We start from the raw sequence: 17,905 nt of genomic DNA, 5'->3' as shown, positions 1-17,905 counted from the left end.
GTTTTGTTTTCTTTTGTTTTGTTTTATCAGCTTGGCAAGGAACAACAGCTAATCTGGACCAACATCATTCCTGACTTTGTTTGCCCTTTTCTCCCTTCACTGCGATGGCGAAACAAATTTCAAAAGGCCTAGTTTGGATTCTCAGAAGTCTTGTGATATGTGTTTCTGTGTACTTTGGACACATCTCTCAAACTCTATTAAATGGAACACTCCCACCATGGAGAGCTTTGCACTAGCATGGGAAGGAGGTGCGTGTGCCACACTTAGTAATTAATTGCTAGCCCTGTTCTGATTGGTATTGTATATGTTACCATTAGAACCATTGAAGGAACATTCCAGAGTGTTTAATGTGGAAAATACTAAAAACATATTCAGTGCTGAAAGCTACTTGAATCTCTTCTAGTTAAGATGCTCTGGCACACGGACACTCACTTCCTCCCATTCTGCTGAAGGTAATCAGTGTCTTTTGAACTTCACAATTGGATCATCCCTAACCATTGTTCTCCTTTTCCTTATATTGTCTGAACAGATGAAACTTTAACCAATTCTGAACCTTAAAACAGTTTAAAGCTGAAGGAAAGTGTAAATTTCACAGCTGCTTGTTTTTTTCTATTAATACTGAAGTTATGGCTTTCCTTTTTCTCATGAAGATAGGGCTACTAACTGCATTTAGGCAAATAGACTCCTTGGCTTTTCTGTCGCTCTCAGACATTGCTCTCTTCTGAGCCCTACTGCCCTGTGCATGGCTTGCTTGCTACAAGGTGCCTCCCACTCAGCTCTGTCTCTCATATATCCTCTGTTCTTGGCTTTTTACAAGTTTCCTGACTCTGTTCCATAGAGTTAACTTAAAAGGTCAAAGTCATCTTAGCTCCTGTTTCTCCCTGTAAAAGTACTAGGAGATTAAATGTGGTCATTTAAGCAGATCGTAGACAACTCAGTGTACTTATTTATCTTTTGAGTATGCTTGTTTTTGAGCAATACCACCTGTTGAAACAATTGATAGCTGCCCCTACCTCTTTTTACCCTCTCTCCCACCCTCCTCATTGATTTACTACTGGATTATGGTGTTCACAAAGCAAAGGAAAGGAAATAAAATGACCATGATAGCTCAGTAGGTAAGACCATAGACAAGCAAGCAGAATTATGACAAATTCAATATTTATATATGAGCCAGAAAATATGCAAACAAAATCCCCACAAATTATGGCAAGGGAGTCTCAGCAAGAATGCGGAGACTTGCAAGTGGTCCCTTGGATGGCCAAGACTTTAACATTCCACCCAGCCATCTTCTCTCTTCATTAGACATATTCCTACCTGTCACAGACCGAATAGAAATATCTCTGCTCCTATTTCAGGAAACCTGGCTTAATAGTCCCTAGGAAAATCAATATGTTCCAACTGACAGGCGCTTGAAAAAGTTACACCTCACTTGACATGGCTTGTTATCTGCAAGCTACTTTCCTTAATGTGTGCTAAGACCTTGACTGGCCCCCAAAAGTCTATTTGTGCTTCTGATTTATTCCCCTTTCCATCACTGGCCAAGGTGACCTTGCCTGCACTTTCAGGGAACACAAATGAGTGGCTCATAGCAGTGTTTAATGGAACATCTTTAAACCAGAGTGAAGGCTCCATCTCATCTGTGCAGCACAACAGTGAGTAAATGTGTAGCCCGTAGTCAGATTTCAACGTTCCCAAAGGTCAAGTAGAAGACCAGGCAGGAGACACTGTCATTTGTCGCCAAAGCTCACATCTTGTGACCCTGATCTCCCAACGTCAATTTCACTCTCCACCCTTATGGAGAATCTCCATGTTTAGATTCTATATGTAAGTGACATCATCTTTACATGTCTGTGTCTGGCCGACTGCACTTGGTATAATGTCCTCTGGGGTTCATGCGTATTGCAGCTAAAGACATGATTTACTTCCTTTTGAAGGTTGGACATTGCTTGACATTTTCAACATTTCCTTTTGTCATTCATCATTCGAGGAATGCAGGTTGTTTCTAGGACTGTCACTGTGAACGACGCTGTAAGGAGCACAGGAGGAAGGGTAAACTCTTTCAGGTGATGATCTTATTTTAGGGGCTATATCCAGAAAAGAGATTGCTGAGTCAAGGCTACTGTTATTTTCAGTTCTGGAGAATCTCCATGTTGATTTCCATAATGACTGTCACAGTTTACAATCCTGCCAACATTTATTAAGGTTTCCTGTTCTTCATACGCTTAGTAGCACTCCTTTCTTAATCACAGCTATCTTAATAAAGATACTGGCATCTTGCTGTGCCTTTGATATAACTAGTGAGGCTGAGCATCTTTTCATGTGTCTACTGCACACCGGCACCTTGGGAAGGATATCTCATGCCTATTCAGGTTCTTCATCTATATCCAGTTATTTGTTTTCTTGCTAATGAGTTTTTTTTTTAATTTCTCAAATAGTGAGGTCATTAGTCCTTTTCTAGATATATGGCTTGCAAATATTTTCACTTTAAGTTGTTCTTTTTGTAGTGCAGACATTTTATTTATTTATTATCTGTTTATTTATCTATTTGTTTGTGAAACAGGTTCTGTGTAATGGTTTGGGTAGTCTGCTATCCCTATGTAGCTCTTAGTAGCTTCAAATGTATGCTCTCCCTGCCTTAGCATCTGAGTGCTGGAACTTCAGGTATGAGCCAACATGCTTAGCAGATTTTGTTTCACTCTTGTCCAGACTGAACTCTTGGCTCAAGAGATGGTCCTACCTCACTGCTCCCTCTCCACATAGCTGTGTTCAACAGCATGGAGCCTGTTTTGTACAGAAACGTTTTTGTTGGATGCAGTTCTGCTAGGTTAAACTTGCTTTTGCTGTTTGTATTACAACAGCCCCCCCCCCAAAAATCATTTCTAAGCTATGTCCTGGTTATTTTCTTCTACAAGTTTTATAGCTGATGTTTTGCACTAAGTCTTTAGTCAATTGTAGTTAATATTTGTGGTATGTGAGATAAGGATCTCATTTCCATCTCTTAGTGTTTGTGTGTGTGCGCGTGCACACGCATGCGCTTGTGTGTCTGTGTGAACATGCATGCACACACATGTGGAGTCAGTTCTCTTCCCTTCCATGTTGGATCCAGGAACTGAATTTAAATCGTCAGACTCAGAGGCTAAGTGTATCTTTCCAGTGCTCATTTAATGTCTGCACGGAGAGATAGAGCTTTCAGGACATTGTTTGTAGCAGATATCATGTTGCCCCTCTTGTGTATTTTTCGAATCTTTAGCTTACCTCAAATGTGTGTCTCTCTAGGGTATCTATTCTGTTCTAGGGGTCTCTTTGTTTTGGTTTATCACCATATCATGTTGTTTTGATTACAATTTTCTAGCAATTTTTTAAAATTAAGTAAAGTCTGGTGCTAACTTTGGCTTGGTTCATTTTAGGCATTGCTTTGCCCATTTGAGATTTTGTGTGTGTGTGTGTGTGTGTGTGTGTGTGTGTGTGTGTGTGTGCGTGTGTGTATTGGAATTCTGGCACCAATTGTTTGTAGATGCCATAGATCGTTTTGGATAGTATGGACATACTAATTCTTCTGACCCACAAATATAAGGCATCTTTCCACTTTGTGCATCCTCTGCAATTTCATTCATTGTTGTTTTATAAATTTTAATGGGCAAGCCTTTCATCTCCTTTGTTAAGTTCATTTGTAAATATTTTTATGTCTTTGTAAATGAAATTGGTTTTGTTTTACTTTTTAAGAATGGCTTGCAGTTCAGTGTATAGAAACATAACTCAGTCTTGTTTCCTGACTTAATATTGAAGAACATCATTAAATTTGTTTAGAATTCTAACAGCATTGGGCCATATTCCTGAGGTTTTCTGTAGTTCAGAGCAATTATGGAATAGGCTGAAACAACTGCAATTTCATTAATAGTCAGCACAGAGTACAGGACTGTATTTAAACCAAGGTGGTTTTAGGAGACTTTTAAGGCTGAAGAATTCATAATACAGGGTTTTTCAAAATTCTGTTTATCAAGAAGTTAACTTATAAAAGAGTGCTCTGTGGTCCCCAAAGTCTCTACTCTAAGAAAAATATTTATTTGAAGAAATGCAAGAAATTTAGTGAATTTTCGAACTTTCCTTGGATTCAAGAAATGTTGCCTTTGGGAATGTCTCCTGTGCTTTGGCAGAGGATGACAGAAACGTCTGTCTGCATGTGGTGCACAGCTCACACCAAGTCTCCTGAGTACACTCAGCCACAAAGGTCACCAAGAGTGCCTCTGAACAATGCTGACTTCTATCCAGACAAACTCGGTAAACTAGAGGATGCCATTTGTCCTGAATAGGCACAAACTATAGGAAGAGACATACATGGAAGGTAAATCTTCCAGGCTCTGTAGTGGGTGCGCATTGCCTTCAACTACCCAGACATTATTACATGGCAGCCTGACACGTCCAAAGCAAGAAAAATTTGGCTGGAGAAGAACTGCATACCTTGGAGGAAAAAAAACAAGTATGTACTGATAGGATTAAGAACTTCCATGTTTTAAAGACAGCCACACTGAAACAAAGAGGAACTGGGTCATCTGCACAGAAAGGCGGGCTTCCTTCTATAGTGAAGAAGCAGATGAAGGTCCTCAGCCACCAACCAGAATCATTTCCTGAGCATGAGGAAGATGACTCATAGGTCAAAGTCAAAATCATTCAGAACTAATGCAAGAGTCACAGAGAGGCTTAGAAAACCTTTCCTAGAGATCAGAGCTGGCCTCTAAGACTATTCCCTAATCCCAGAAGAGGGGGAGAACAAGAACAGAGACACATCTTCTTATATGATAGAAAAAAGGAAAAAATGAGAGAGAAGAGACAGTCTGCTCACCCCCTATCCTCAATCCTGTGGACCCCACAAAGTGCATCGAACAACTGTAGCAGAGATCCATCACCCAGTCACCTGTTCAGAACCTGTGAAGAACAGTAAGTCCTGGTGTTTCAACCCACTAAACAGTGAATGATCTGTTACACAGCATGGCTAAGACATACATTACTGACTCATCAATGTCAGAAGTTCGAAGAGGGACAAGATTAGCTTAATTTTCAGGAAACAATTACAATCGTGCTGGAATATGGGCTTGAACACTGCGGTGAACAGACACTGATAAAAGTTACAGAAGGAAACAAATAAAAGCCTTATTTCCAAGGATTCTAAATGTAAAATCTAGGATATCATTTATTTTGTTTCTCAAAATAAAATATTCAAAGTTGCTAAGGCTGATTTCAGTTCTGTAATTCTATGAGTAGTGATAAAGTGTTACAATAGTTGATACTAACAGTTCAAAGCATGCGTGAGCCACACAAGTCTCAGATCATAGCCAACGATCTATTTAATCTCTGAGACTGAGCTACAGAGTGGTAATAACACAGGGTGGAGATGTGACTCATTGCTAAAATGCTTGCCTAACATTCACAAGGCTCTGCTTTTGATCCCCAAGCCCCAAAAGAAAGAATAATGAATGACTGGATGAATACATATCAACCCTTACCCCCAGAGTGAGAAATGACTGTGGGTGCCATTTTGAATGATTTTGAATTTCCTGTTGCTAGTTTTTTTTGTTTTGTTTTTGTTTAGTTTTTGTTTTGTGTGTGTGTGTGTGTGTTTTGTTTGTTTGTTTGTTTTTTCAAGACAGGGTTTCTCTGTATAGCCCTGGCTGTCCTGGAACTCACTCTGTAGACCAGGCTGGCCTCAAACTCAGAAATCCGCCTGCCTCTGCCTCCCAAGTGTTGGGATTAAAGGCGTGCGCCACCACCACCCGGCTGCTAGTTTTCTTATAAAGAGATATTAGTGTCTCCACTCGCGTATGTGCATCTTTGTGGAAAATGGGGAGTGAATGGCAGCTAAAGTCTGTCACTTGGCCAAGGTTCATCACTTTGTAAAGAAATATAGCACATCTGGATTCAGATTAGTTCTGTACATGTCACACATTGTTTCTAAGGGGGTCTTAGTGAATAGCGATGCAAGGCTTAACAGTTACAGATTAACTAGAGCTAGACTGGAGAACAGGGAGACATGCCATGAATACCTAGAGCATTCAGAAAATACAAAGATAGCCTGTGTACTTCCATAGATGCTATTTCAAGCAATCCTGTTCAGAAACTGGGGGAAAGTGTATTACCTCCAAGAACTAAGTGGCTTGCAAATCTCTCCTGGTGGTGACAACATGGACAGTCATCTAAACAGTATTTGGAAGGGAACCTGGTTCCAGACTGTCATATTATCTAGAACATTCCTCCACATTCCCCTGCTACATCGCAGCCATCTACTCAAATTCTATAAGGATGAGAAGAGTTTTTAATTGAACCTTTTAAGTAACTAAAGTTTGTAGTTCTCCCCCTGAAGAGCATAAATTGTTATTATGAAAACATTTAAAACTTGAGGGCAATTAATTGGTAAATATTTACTAAAATTACTCAAAGAAAATATTTTCAAAAAAAAAGTATAGGTAATTTTGTACCATAATCACTGAGATGACAAAACTTGGGCCTGAAAATACTATAGCACTGTGGGTCTGCCACATGGCACCTAACTAAGTACAAATCAGAAAAGAGCTGTCTGGCGGAAATGTTCTAATCTAGGTACCACAAGTATACATTTCCCTAAGTAGGAAGGTATAATGTCAGAAATCTTTTCTGCATGTCACATTTAATGTTATTAATAAGAATAGTAAAATCAACACCCAGTTTTGCAGTAATGCTGAAAGTACTCCAAAAGTGGTATCATGAATTTTGTTCGTACAAAAGTACACAGTATAGCCAGGCATGGTGGCACATGCCTTTAATTCCAGCACTCTGGAGGCAAATTCAGGCAGACCTCTGGTTGTTGGGAGGCCAGCCTGGACTGCAAAGGGAGTTCCAGGACTACACAGTGAGACCCTGTCCAAAATCAAACAGACAAATGTACACATAAGCAATCATGTGTCACACATCACTCAATTTCAAAGCTAATGAGATGTCAGAACTGCATAGCACTAATTTATATCATAATAAAATATCTTTGTGGATCCCCTCCATTAAACTCTAGAAATTATGTGCAAATTATATGCTGTGTCCTGGAAAATATTTTGTATCAGCAATCTCATTTTAATCTTCACTGGAATACTGTGAACTAAATGCTCTTAAACTCACTTTATAGTTGAAATAGACTTTGAGCAATGGTCTATAATTTGTATAGTCACACAGATAGTAAATAGTGGAAATGATCAAACACAGTGTCTCTCTCTCTAGAGTCTATGATCAGACCTCATGTTTGTACAACTGTTTTGGGGGGTCAGTCAAAGTACCCATGCATTCTGAGTACCCACAGTCTTCATCCTGGCTCGTCTCATGAGAGAATGGATTTTACAGTTAGAAGAATATAATTAACCTCCTCAGCTGTTGAACCATACAGCTGGAAATTTTATCTGATTTCTGGAATTTTTATATCAGTCTCTAAATTTCCAGAGACAGTATAAATTATCAGTGAAGAAACATTTATTAAATATCAAGCTACTTATTTTTAAAACAAGCCATGCAGGCTAAACTTTGGAAATTATATAGATTCTGAGATATGTTTTCAGTGAATAAAAAAAAAGTGGCTTTAATCCACATGGGCCACCCCTGAAATAAAACTCCATTGTCCCCCTGCCATATTTTGGAAGTGGAGATTCCATTTAACTGAGCAAAACTCAGGCCAGGATGACTATGTTGTGTTTTATATGTTCAAATTTGATGCTTGAAGTTATCTCTTTCATATAGTCTTGAGTGTAACTTCACTGTTGTCACCAAGTATATTTATTGTATAGACACAAAGAGAAAAGCAAGATATAATCATATCTGCATGGTCAGCACAGCAAGGAAGTGTCGAGAAGCAAAGGCGCCAGCCCCGGTGAGTAATTCCTTCTTCATATTTGATTTAAGACTTATAAAGTCCATAGTAATAACCTCAGTGGTATCTGTAAGCCAATTAGTTCTAACGCTGGAGATAATGAGGCATTTCTGAGGAACAAATGGTATTTTCAAGGGAGTCTGATACTGCTCCAAAATAAAAATGTTAAAACCTGGGTCCTGCCCTGGCAGAGCAAGGGGAGGAGAACCACACCTGCTGAACAGGGATGTTTCCTACTAGAGTGGGGGAAGGAAATAAACAAAGAACAGAACAAGTGCTTCAACCCAGCCCTCCTCTTGCCTACTCGGACTGGGATCCAAGTTTAACCCCATCACCGGCACGTGAGACAACTGGGGCCATGACTGCAGAAGGCGCCCAGGTGCTTTAAAGTAGAGGAAAAGATTCAATGTTGCTTTTCTCCAAAGTCTCATCATGAAAGTGAATCTTCCTCTGAGAGAGTCAAGCTTTTCCCTATAACGTATGACAGCTTCTCACTCAGTGATGAGTAGAGCTTTTTTTGAACTGGGTATCATTTTCTTATGGATAGTATAAATTCATAACTACAAAAATATTAAGCTATGAGAAAGGAACTTAATGCTGCCATAAAATGATTTAGGATAAATTCTGATAAAAACGTTTAAATAGATTCTGAGAACCACCATTACTGTTATTACAATAATGTAATAATTAATACATAATAATATGTATTATAATAATAATTAACTCTAAACAGAGTTAATAAACCTTTTACTTGGCACATTTATATAATAAGTTAATCACTTGCTCATAATGCTGCAACCCTTTAATAGAATTCCTCATGTTGTGGTGACCCCCAACCATACAATTATTTCCTTGCTACTTCATATTTGTAATTTTGATACTGTTATGAATCATAACGTAGCTACCTGACGGGTCACACTACACACAGACTGAGAACCGCACTGACTTATAAGCTAGGTAATTTTCTTTGTATTTATTAACATTTTAATATGAGATGTATTCATCACCAGACAGAATATTAGATAGACGTTTGTTTGTTTGTTTGTTTGTTTGGCTTTTCAAGACAGGGTTTCTCTGTGTAGCCCTGGCTGTCCTAGAACTCACTCTGTAGACCAGGCTGGCCTCAAACTCAGAAATCCTCCTACCTCTGCCTCCCAAGTGCTGGGATTAAAGGTGTGCACCACCACTGCCCAGCAGATAGGCTATTTTAAAATTAGCCTTAGATGTACAATCTGATAATATGATTGGTAGAATTGTGTTACTGCAGATATAATTAGTAATGATATGGTCATACTGGGGAGGGCGGGCTTTCCACACAGCAGCACTGGTATTCTTACAACATCAGTGAGAGTGTACCACACACATTCCCTGGGGAAGATGGTATGAGGAAATATGAGAACAATATGAGGACATTTGGCAACAGAGGCAGAAATTGGAAGGATGATCTCTACAAGTCAAGGCACACCAAGGATGGGTTACTGTCACCAGAAGCCAGGCAAGAGGCATGAGGCATGGCATAGATTCTCTCTCAGGGCCTAGGGGTCTCTGACAATACCAGCTTTGAAGAACATAAATTTATAATTTTTAAGCCACCAAATTATGGTAGTTGTTTCACTATATCTAATAATTTAATACTGATGGATGGATGGATGGATGGATGAGGATGGATGATGGGTCAGAGATGAATCACACAAGGAAAGAGGGGAATAGGTAGATAGGGAGATAGATACACTATACATACTTTTAGGTAGACTAAGCTCAAGGTCTCCTAAGTTACCTAATCATAAAAGAAGAGTATTAGGAAATATTCAGTGAGGTTGTATGTGGTTCCACAGTTGTCAACCAAGTCACACAAAACCATAGGTCAGAAATCCTTTGAATTGAGGCAATTTTATGTGGTCTGACATAAAAGATGACGTAAATAAGTCAACCTTTCTAAACACAGCAATCTTTTTGGCCTTAGGTGCAAATACTTTGCTGAATGCTCTAAGAAAATGTCTCCTCTGCATTAGTTTGCCACTGTAAATAGATTCACAGCATCCATTCATTTCCCTTAGAGAGGAGACTTTCCATCTCTGTGACCTATATGGAATTAAACACTGGAGGCAATTTGCTCTTTGTGGCTTTGCCTGCTATTTCTCTCATTGACACATCTCCAAGCATGGTTCATCCTAAAAGACAAAGCTGGGGGTCCCATCTAATTCACATTCAGAGCCAAGTTCCCTCGAGGGTTTTTCTCCTGTTCCATTTAGCACAGCAGTGACTGCTTGACAGCATCAGCCCAGAGGCTCCACCGGATACATGGTTCCTATCTGCATACTCATCCTTGGCTTTCAGGAAGATCTGCCCACCTCTTCGCTCTGACAAGATCTCAGTCAGTGTGGAGTGCAGGCAGCCTAGAACTTGCCACCAGTCTTTCTCTGTACATGAAGCTTCGAGGTGCACCACCAGATCCAGCTTGACACAAACCATTTATGAATGGTTGTTTCTTAGAATGTTGTGTAATCTCTACCCTTTTCAAAAATTCCTCGACTATGAAATAAAGAAAAAGGGAACAACTTGCCAATTTACTAACACTTTAACCAGTAAGAAAACACATAGCTGTCAAGTCCAAATATAACATGTAGGATTAGTAGTAAAACAACCTAATTTACTTTCTTAAAAATGTAGATCTTTAATAGAAAATTATATTTCAAAGAAATTTAAATGATACATAGTTCAGAAAACTTTTTGATGAAGATATTGATATAGCAAAATTCACAAACATGAAATAAAGCATCTTATATTTTTGGGATTGACTTAAATTAGAAAACTCATGTGTGAAGTTCTGAAAAGGTCAGCTCAGGAGCTTTGGAAAGATGTTGGAACAATTGCCCCTCCAGAAGGGAGAGGCTAATTAGCATTCCTCCGACCTCAGGGTGGAAATGAACCTGCAGGTGGGGACACATTCCACAGGGCGGACCTTTGCCCACCTTCAGACAAGGGAAGTCCTTGCCACCTCATTCCCTGAAGACCAATCAGTTTAAAAAGTCACACTGTTTTACCAATCACAGTCTAATGGCCGCTGCCCTGAAAATTGTATGAAAGCTCACTGAACAAGCTGTGGGGTGGGGGTGGGGGGTCGCCTCCTCTCCTTGGGGTCTAGGACGATCCCAGTGCACTAGAACAATAAAAATCCTCTTGCTTTTTGCATCAATCAGGCTCCTCGTGGTTCACTCCAGGGGTCTCCGGTAAGCTAAGGCTCGACAGAGTTTTACAGTTCATGGATATTAATTGCTACTTAAATTGCTATCTATTCGAATTAAACTGTGGGGCCCTTTTCCCCCTCTTTTTTTGCTACAGCTTAGAATTCTAACAGATTGCTTTAAAATGTCATTTTGTTTCTACTTGGCTAAAATTCTGTGCTGTTAAGTTCTTCATTCCAGGAAACTGTAAGATTTCCCTTTGCTTTACAATGTACAAAGAGCTGGTGACAATAAAATGCCCTAAGGGAGTAGAAGCCTGCTTTGGCCTGCAAAAATTGTCACCTGACCTGGAAATATCTGACACATCTCTGACACAAATCTCTTTGGCATACAACTGGGTTTTCAGAAACATACACACTTCCCATGGTTGTTGACGTAAAATTTGACCAAGGAACTCTGTGGTAGAAAGTGTATCTTGTCTTTTATGGGTAGAATCTAATTAATAGACAGAAAAGAACATAAAAGGCTATAAGGTAGAAAGAGTATCACACAGGAACACCACCCAAGATGGGACCTCACCTGCTTCTGGTCCTCTCGTTATCACTACAGAGGAGACTTAGATAAGGGGATCTTCGGCAAATGAAGTGAAACTCTGGAAGAAAAACTTTCTGTCTCTTCTACATCTGAGCTTCTGGAAGAGCAGGTCTAGCCTGGAAGAGCAGGTCTAGCCTGGGAAGCAGCAACCTTGGTGCAGTGGGCACTTCTCTAAAACACAGCCAACCTTAGAAAACCTAGAAGCTGAGGATTCCTTCCAAAGCACATGCATGTGTGTTTCACTTCACCTTCTCTAGCATGTTACAGGGCAGGTTGTATCCTCACTCCACTCACACACACACACACACACACACATCAATGACACAGCTCGCAAAGCAAGGGTCCACCTCCCTACTCTAATGCTTTTCCCTCTCATCCTTCTCCACAAACCGCATCCCGCCTAAGAACCAGCGGCTATCAAAGCATCCCATGGTTCCCATCACACAACAAACCAGCTTGGCTTCTCCATGACCACTTTGGTTTTTTTTTTTTTTGAGTCTGGTTTCTTACTTCTCAGGTCTCTCGGAGATACTGATATATAATGAAATAAACTTACTGTTTTCTTTAACACTTTGAGAGCATAGGGCTTCTGGGTCCCCTTCTGCTTGCATCTGTACACAATGGATGTAGCACCCCTTGAGGGGGGAAAAAGACAAAAAGAAAATGTTATGCTGCGGACATGACTTAAGGAGGACATCTTTCAGTGAACTCTTCAATTGAAGACTTCAAACGAAATCTTACAGATACGCTCATGGCTACCAAGGGTTCGTAATCCTAGATGCTGACCTGAGATGGGAAAACTCTTTTTTTTTTTCTTCTCAACTGAAATTTCTCAGAAAATTCCAGGCTTTTACTGGCTTTTCTTCTTGTTACAAATAGCACACGCAAGGTCGTTGCATCTGATAGGCTGTCAAGAAAATTAAGTTCTCAGGAAAATAGTGTTTTTCAAGAACAGCCATACACTAGAATCCCAGGATTCCTGAAAGTGCATGCTTGGAAGAAAATAAAGCAGAGTGCCTCAGGGACAGGGTTTTGAGTTCAGCATTCCCCTTTGCAATCAAATAGTCTGCACTTCTTCAAGTAGGTAAGGGAGGTAGGGAATGCCTCCCACCACTCTTCTGTGATCTGTTGAGGAGAGTGATCAGGAATTCCATGGTTATTTCCATGTGTGTGCTGTGCTGGAGGGGAGTTCTTCAGTAGAACAGTAGAACAGCATGGTCTGAATGCTCCCATGCCACACTTAAAACAGGAGAGTAGGAGGATCGACAGGAAGAGAACTACAGGCCAAGCTGGTTTACCTGTCTACTCTGAGAAAGGACATTCTAAAAGGTCTGGAAGTCAGATGGGTTTAAATCAGGCCTTTTAGACTCTGAAGAGCAAGCATAAGGACTTCTGATGATGCATTCAGCTTATGGTCCTGTAACTCTACATGAGCAAAGGGAATTACAACAAATATGTCCTGGGTACACGAGCACAGCAGATTTTGACAGACAGAAGTCATGCTGGTGCATCACAGTTGTTGTGAGTTAAGAAATGTCTTAAGAGACCATAAATATGTACATCAAGACACAGGCAGTTCTTGAGGTGAAGTTAGTGAAGGTAAAAATAAAGGTCACACTATTTGTTAGGTGTTACGGTATTATTTAAAGGTAGACCCTAAAGCCATATATATATAATGAAGATCAATGACTAGAATAAATTATTTAAAATAAAATCAATAAAAAGTTAAATGCAAAAGTCAAAATTATATGCAAAAAAGGAAAAAAATCAAAGTGATCAACAAATAAAGCAGCCATAATGTAGTAGGTTGAAATTCAATAGCAATAATTACAATAAATGTAAACTTTGTATATCAGTTAAAACCTACACAGCATTATATTGGATTATAATAGTAGGACAAACTACATACTATAAACAAAAATCCACTGGTATTAAAAGGCATATGTGGGTTAAAAAAATAGAATGACCAATAAAAGATATGCTCAGAACTTCAACAAAAGAAAACAGCTATATTAATATCAAACAAAGTAAATCTCAGAAAACTGATAAGGGAACATTATTTAATTTTGAAAGGCCAAATTCCCTAAAAATAACACAATATGCATAAATGTAAATGCATCTAACAACAGATCTCCAAACTACATGATGCTCATGCATAGAGCCAAAAGGAGTAAGAATACCCATAAATACACTTGGGGACTAAACACGTCCACAGCAATCGCTAGAACATGTAGACAAGATTTCACCAAGGAGACAGAACACATGAGCAACACTTCCAACTAAATTAAGCTAGTTTGTATTTAGAGAAAACTAAACAAGCAGCAGAATGCAAAAGCCATGCAGATATAGTTCTGTGTATATGTGAAGACTCCGTCCTTTATAGAGAGACTGTTCAGTGGAGAAAGAATCATCGTCTGTCAAGTACAGCTAAAACAAGATCCGCTTCGGGGGAAAGAAAAAACAATGGAATGGGAGAAAATATTTATAAAGCATCCCAGATAAAAGGTAAATATCAAAAATGTGTAAGGAACTTAACTCAATATTAAGAAAACAAACACACAGATTCACAACAGTGGAAAAGGTCTAGACATGTCTTAAAAAGCAGACAAGTCAATGCTCAGCTGGTGTGGCGACTATACAACTAGTCCCCAGAGACAGCAAGTCCAAAGAACAGGGGAAGCCATGTTTCACCTGTCAAAATGGCTTTTATAAAAAAGGTGAACCAAATGAATATTTCTGAAGATGTACAAGGTCATTTATGTACATTGTCAATTGGGATTAAATTAACACAGCCAATGTAAAAAAAAAAAAAGATACAACTATAAACTATCCTTTAAACATTTAAGCAGATTAATTTTCTATGACTCAATATTGTCCAACACTGAGCAGGTTATTAAAGAAACAACGTAAGCCCTCCCACATTCGCTGCAGTATCATTAATAATGATCAAGACATGGAATCCACCCAAGTTCCCGCCCTGATGTGAATGTGACAGGCACACACAATGAAACACTATAAAAACAAGACAGTTCTGTCATTTTCCAGAAACACAGATAAACCTGGAAGATCACATTAAAATAAATAAAGCCATGCTTAAAAGGACGATTATGAATGGCTTCACTTCTATGTCGAGTCTAGAAAAACCTCACAGAAATAGAATAGAAATCTAGTCCCTTTAGTCCCAGCTCTAAGGAGGTAGAAGCAGGTGGATCTTTGTGAATTTGGGGCCTGCCTGATCCCCAGTTGAGCTATTTCTTGGCTTCTACTTATACTCCAAGTTAAAGACACAAAAGGAAAGATTGGAAACCAGGATCAGCCTATGAGAAAGAATATGTGATATTTGTCTCTCTGGGCGTCAGTTACCTAACTCAGTGTAAATACTTTTCCGTAACATCTATTTCCTGCAAATTTCATGGTAGTTGGCAAGTAGAACAAGAGAAAAGAGATGAACACTCACTAATAAAGTAGTAAGCAATAACATGGACAGAGGAGTGGGGAAATTCATCAGAACTAAGGTTCTATGAACATGCCTGGCAGAAACCCCTAGTGACAAATTAATCTCAAAATACAACTTAGAAAATGCCCTGCTTTCCCACATGTACTGAAGTATCATTAATAATGATCAAGACATGAAATCCACCCATAACTGAGGCCATTCTTCCTCATAGGCCAATCCTGGTTTTCAATCTTTCCTTTTGTGTCTTTAACTTGGAGCCTAAGTAGAAGCCAGGTTATGCAGTAGGTGTACAAGATTGGTCCCAGAAGAGATGGGTTATTAAATGAATATCACAGTATGATGTGCTGGATACTTCCCTCCAAATTACTCATCAGGGTTCTAAGAAACCAGGGGGATCTCCAAAACACCACACCCCTCCCTTGGTTACTGTGGCAGTTTGAATGAGAATGGATCCCAAGGCTATCTGCATACACAGTTCCTATTCGGTGCATTTGGAAAAGATTAGCTGTGGCTTTGCAGGAGGAGACAGCACAACAGAACGGAGCTACACTTGGGGGACTTCCATCAGTTTTCCTTCCTTTTACGTGACGTAGAAAGAGTCTGCTTGGGGCCTGTAAGACAGCTTAGCGTGTAAAGACACTCGCCAAAAGCGTGGCCACCTGGATTCAATGCCAGAGACCATGTGGTGGAAGGGGAGGACTGACTTCCACCAATCCTCCTCTGGCTTCCACGTGCACACAGAGGCACATGTGATCCCCAGTACGCATGCACGCATGCACGCACAGACACATGTGTCAACTTAGGGTTATAAGTAGTCTTCTTTCATAATTCACCTAATCTAACATTAACAGGAAAGACAGGACTGTCAGTCAGGAAAGAGTAATCAAATGGAATGCAGGGTGACACGCTGGGCTTTCAACTGTGACAGTTCCTGTAGACTCTGGCTTTGTTTCTAGGTGTTTTATCAGGGAAGAGCGTTAGCTGGACCTCAGCAGTTAGGAAGCTATTTCCTTACAGGAACACATACGAGCTGAAAGCAGAGTAAAATAAAAATAAAATAAAATAAAAATTGAATGCAACAGACAAAATTAAAATGCTTTGAGATGCTTAAACATGATTAATATTTTGACATAACAACATCCATTAAGTACCACCACACTAGGAAAAGATGAGTCTTTGCTTCCATGGCAATACTTCTGCCTTTCACAAAAGAGTAACACTCTCTTGTGAAACCCCATGATCTTGGCAAAGACAATGTTCCACAGCCAGAAAGCATATTGTCCCAGACACAGGCAAAGTCAGGATCTAGAGGTGCCAACTGAAGCTCTACAATCCTGTGGCTTAGAGATTCTGAGTCTGAATTCTCCTGCATTTCCAAAGAGCGTCCAGATCACAGTGCCCTGCTGGTTCTCCAGGAGAAAGCTAACCTCTGAACCCCAGCGGTGAGGGAACCACTTTGTGGCTGACCTGTTTTAACAATGTGCTATCCTTTTTGAAAGCAGTGTGCACATCCAAGCCTCTGATTTACTTCTTCCATTCGAAGAAGACTTCAACTGTAAGTGATCTTTTCAATGCCACTTGTTGCCCAGCTCTCAGAAAGCAAATGGACAGAATTTCATTTGCAGGAAAAAAGAAAAATGAATTTTTAAAATTAAAATAAGAAAGAAGAGAGTGCAGGAATGAGAGAGACTGAGGGGGGGGTGTCACAGACAGAGCTTGTGTCAAAGGAGACTAGAAGAAGATGCTGAGGGAGACAGACAGAGCTTGTGTCAAAGGAGACTGGAAGAGGATGCTGTGCCCTCTTGAATCTGCTTGAGGAGCACGGGAAGATGGAGGGCAGGATAAATTGTCCTGTATGCAGTAGCAAAGGACTTCACATTTGAAACATGCTCAAATATCTTATCTCAGTGTTTCCCTCAAATCCCTAAATTCACCCAGATGTTCCTCCGTAGCTTCAGTAGAACAATAAGGAGCATGTACGTGTGTATAATACGTACTACATTGCAAAATCATATTATACACGATTTTTTTAAAAACTTATTGCAGTATGGATTATCTCCTCTTTATGTTTAATGAAAAGTATAGTGTTGTTTGTACTTGTAACCCTTCAAACCTTGGTGTGTGTGTGTGTGTGCATGTGTGTGTGTGTGTGTGTGTGTGCGTATGTGTGTATGATGATAACCATCGTATTAGATGAAACATCAGCTCAGCGTAACTTTTCTAACACTTATGGTCAAGAAAACCAGTGTAAAAAGCTAGTCTCTGAAAGAGTATTGATTTTTTCACGAACAGCACAGCAGTTAAAAGAAACTCTCACTGGAGTGGTTTCTGGCCTCCTTAGTCATCTTGTTAAAGAGCTGTAAGGGAACAGTCAGGGACAACGCAGCTCCTGGTGGAATCACATGTGTCTATGTACAAGTCTATAATCTCCTTGTTCCTTTTGGATCTCAGAATTTTAGTACAATTCCCTATGGAGGCTATACTGCAGTGAAGGTGCAACACTACTTAGTAAGTTTCTATGCTAAAAGTAATCGGTGAAATTAAAATCAAGTCTTTTTAGATGTATCTGTATGTCTATGTGTACATTTGCCCATGTTCATGTGCTTGGACCTGTGTGGGCCTGTGTGCACACATGTACATTTGTGTGTATATGTGTGCACGTGGAGACCAGAGCTTGAGGACAGCTGTTTTCCTCTTTCCCCATCTTACTTTATGAGACAAGGCATCTTTCTGAACTTGGAGCTCATTGACTTAGCTAGACTGGTTCACCCACAAGGCCCAGGAGCCTTC

The 17,905-nt window shown here is 39.8% G+C and overlaps 1 protein-coding gene across 8 annotated transcripts in view; it reads right to left on the bottom strand.

Annotated features, from left to right (window-relative positions):
- The window catches only part of Camk4 (calcium/calmodulin dependent protein kinase IV), a 245,925-nt gene that overhangs the window by 105,114 nt on the left and 122,906 nt on the right, over positions 1-17,905 (bottom strand). For all 8 annotated transcript variants that reach the window (XM_031365261.1, XM_031365258.1, XM_031365260.1 and 5 more), the window contains one exon: positions 12,215-12,293. In XM_031365261.1, the coding sequence (XP_031221121.1) occupies positions 12,215-12,293 (79 nt within the window). The remainder of the gene's footprint in view (positions 1-12,214; positions 12,294-17,905) is intronic.

The sequence above is a fragment of the Mastomys coucha genome, unplaced genomic scaffold (genome assembly GCF_008632895.1).
Source record: "Mastomys coucha isolate ucsf_1 unplaced genomic scaffold, UCSF_Mcou_1 pScaffold13, whole genome shotgun sequence".
Taxonomy (NCBI): Eukaryota; Metazoa; Chordata; class Mammalia; order Rodentia; family Muridae; genus Mastomys; species Mastomys coucha.
The sequence above is the reverse complement of the archived record's forward strand: the minus strand, read 5'-3'. Positions and strand labels throughout refer to the sequence as shown.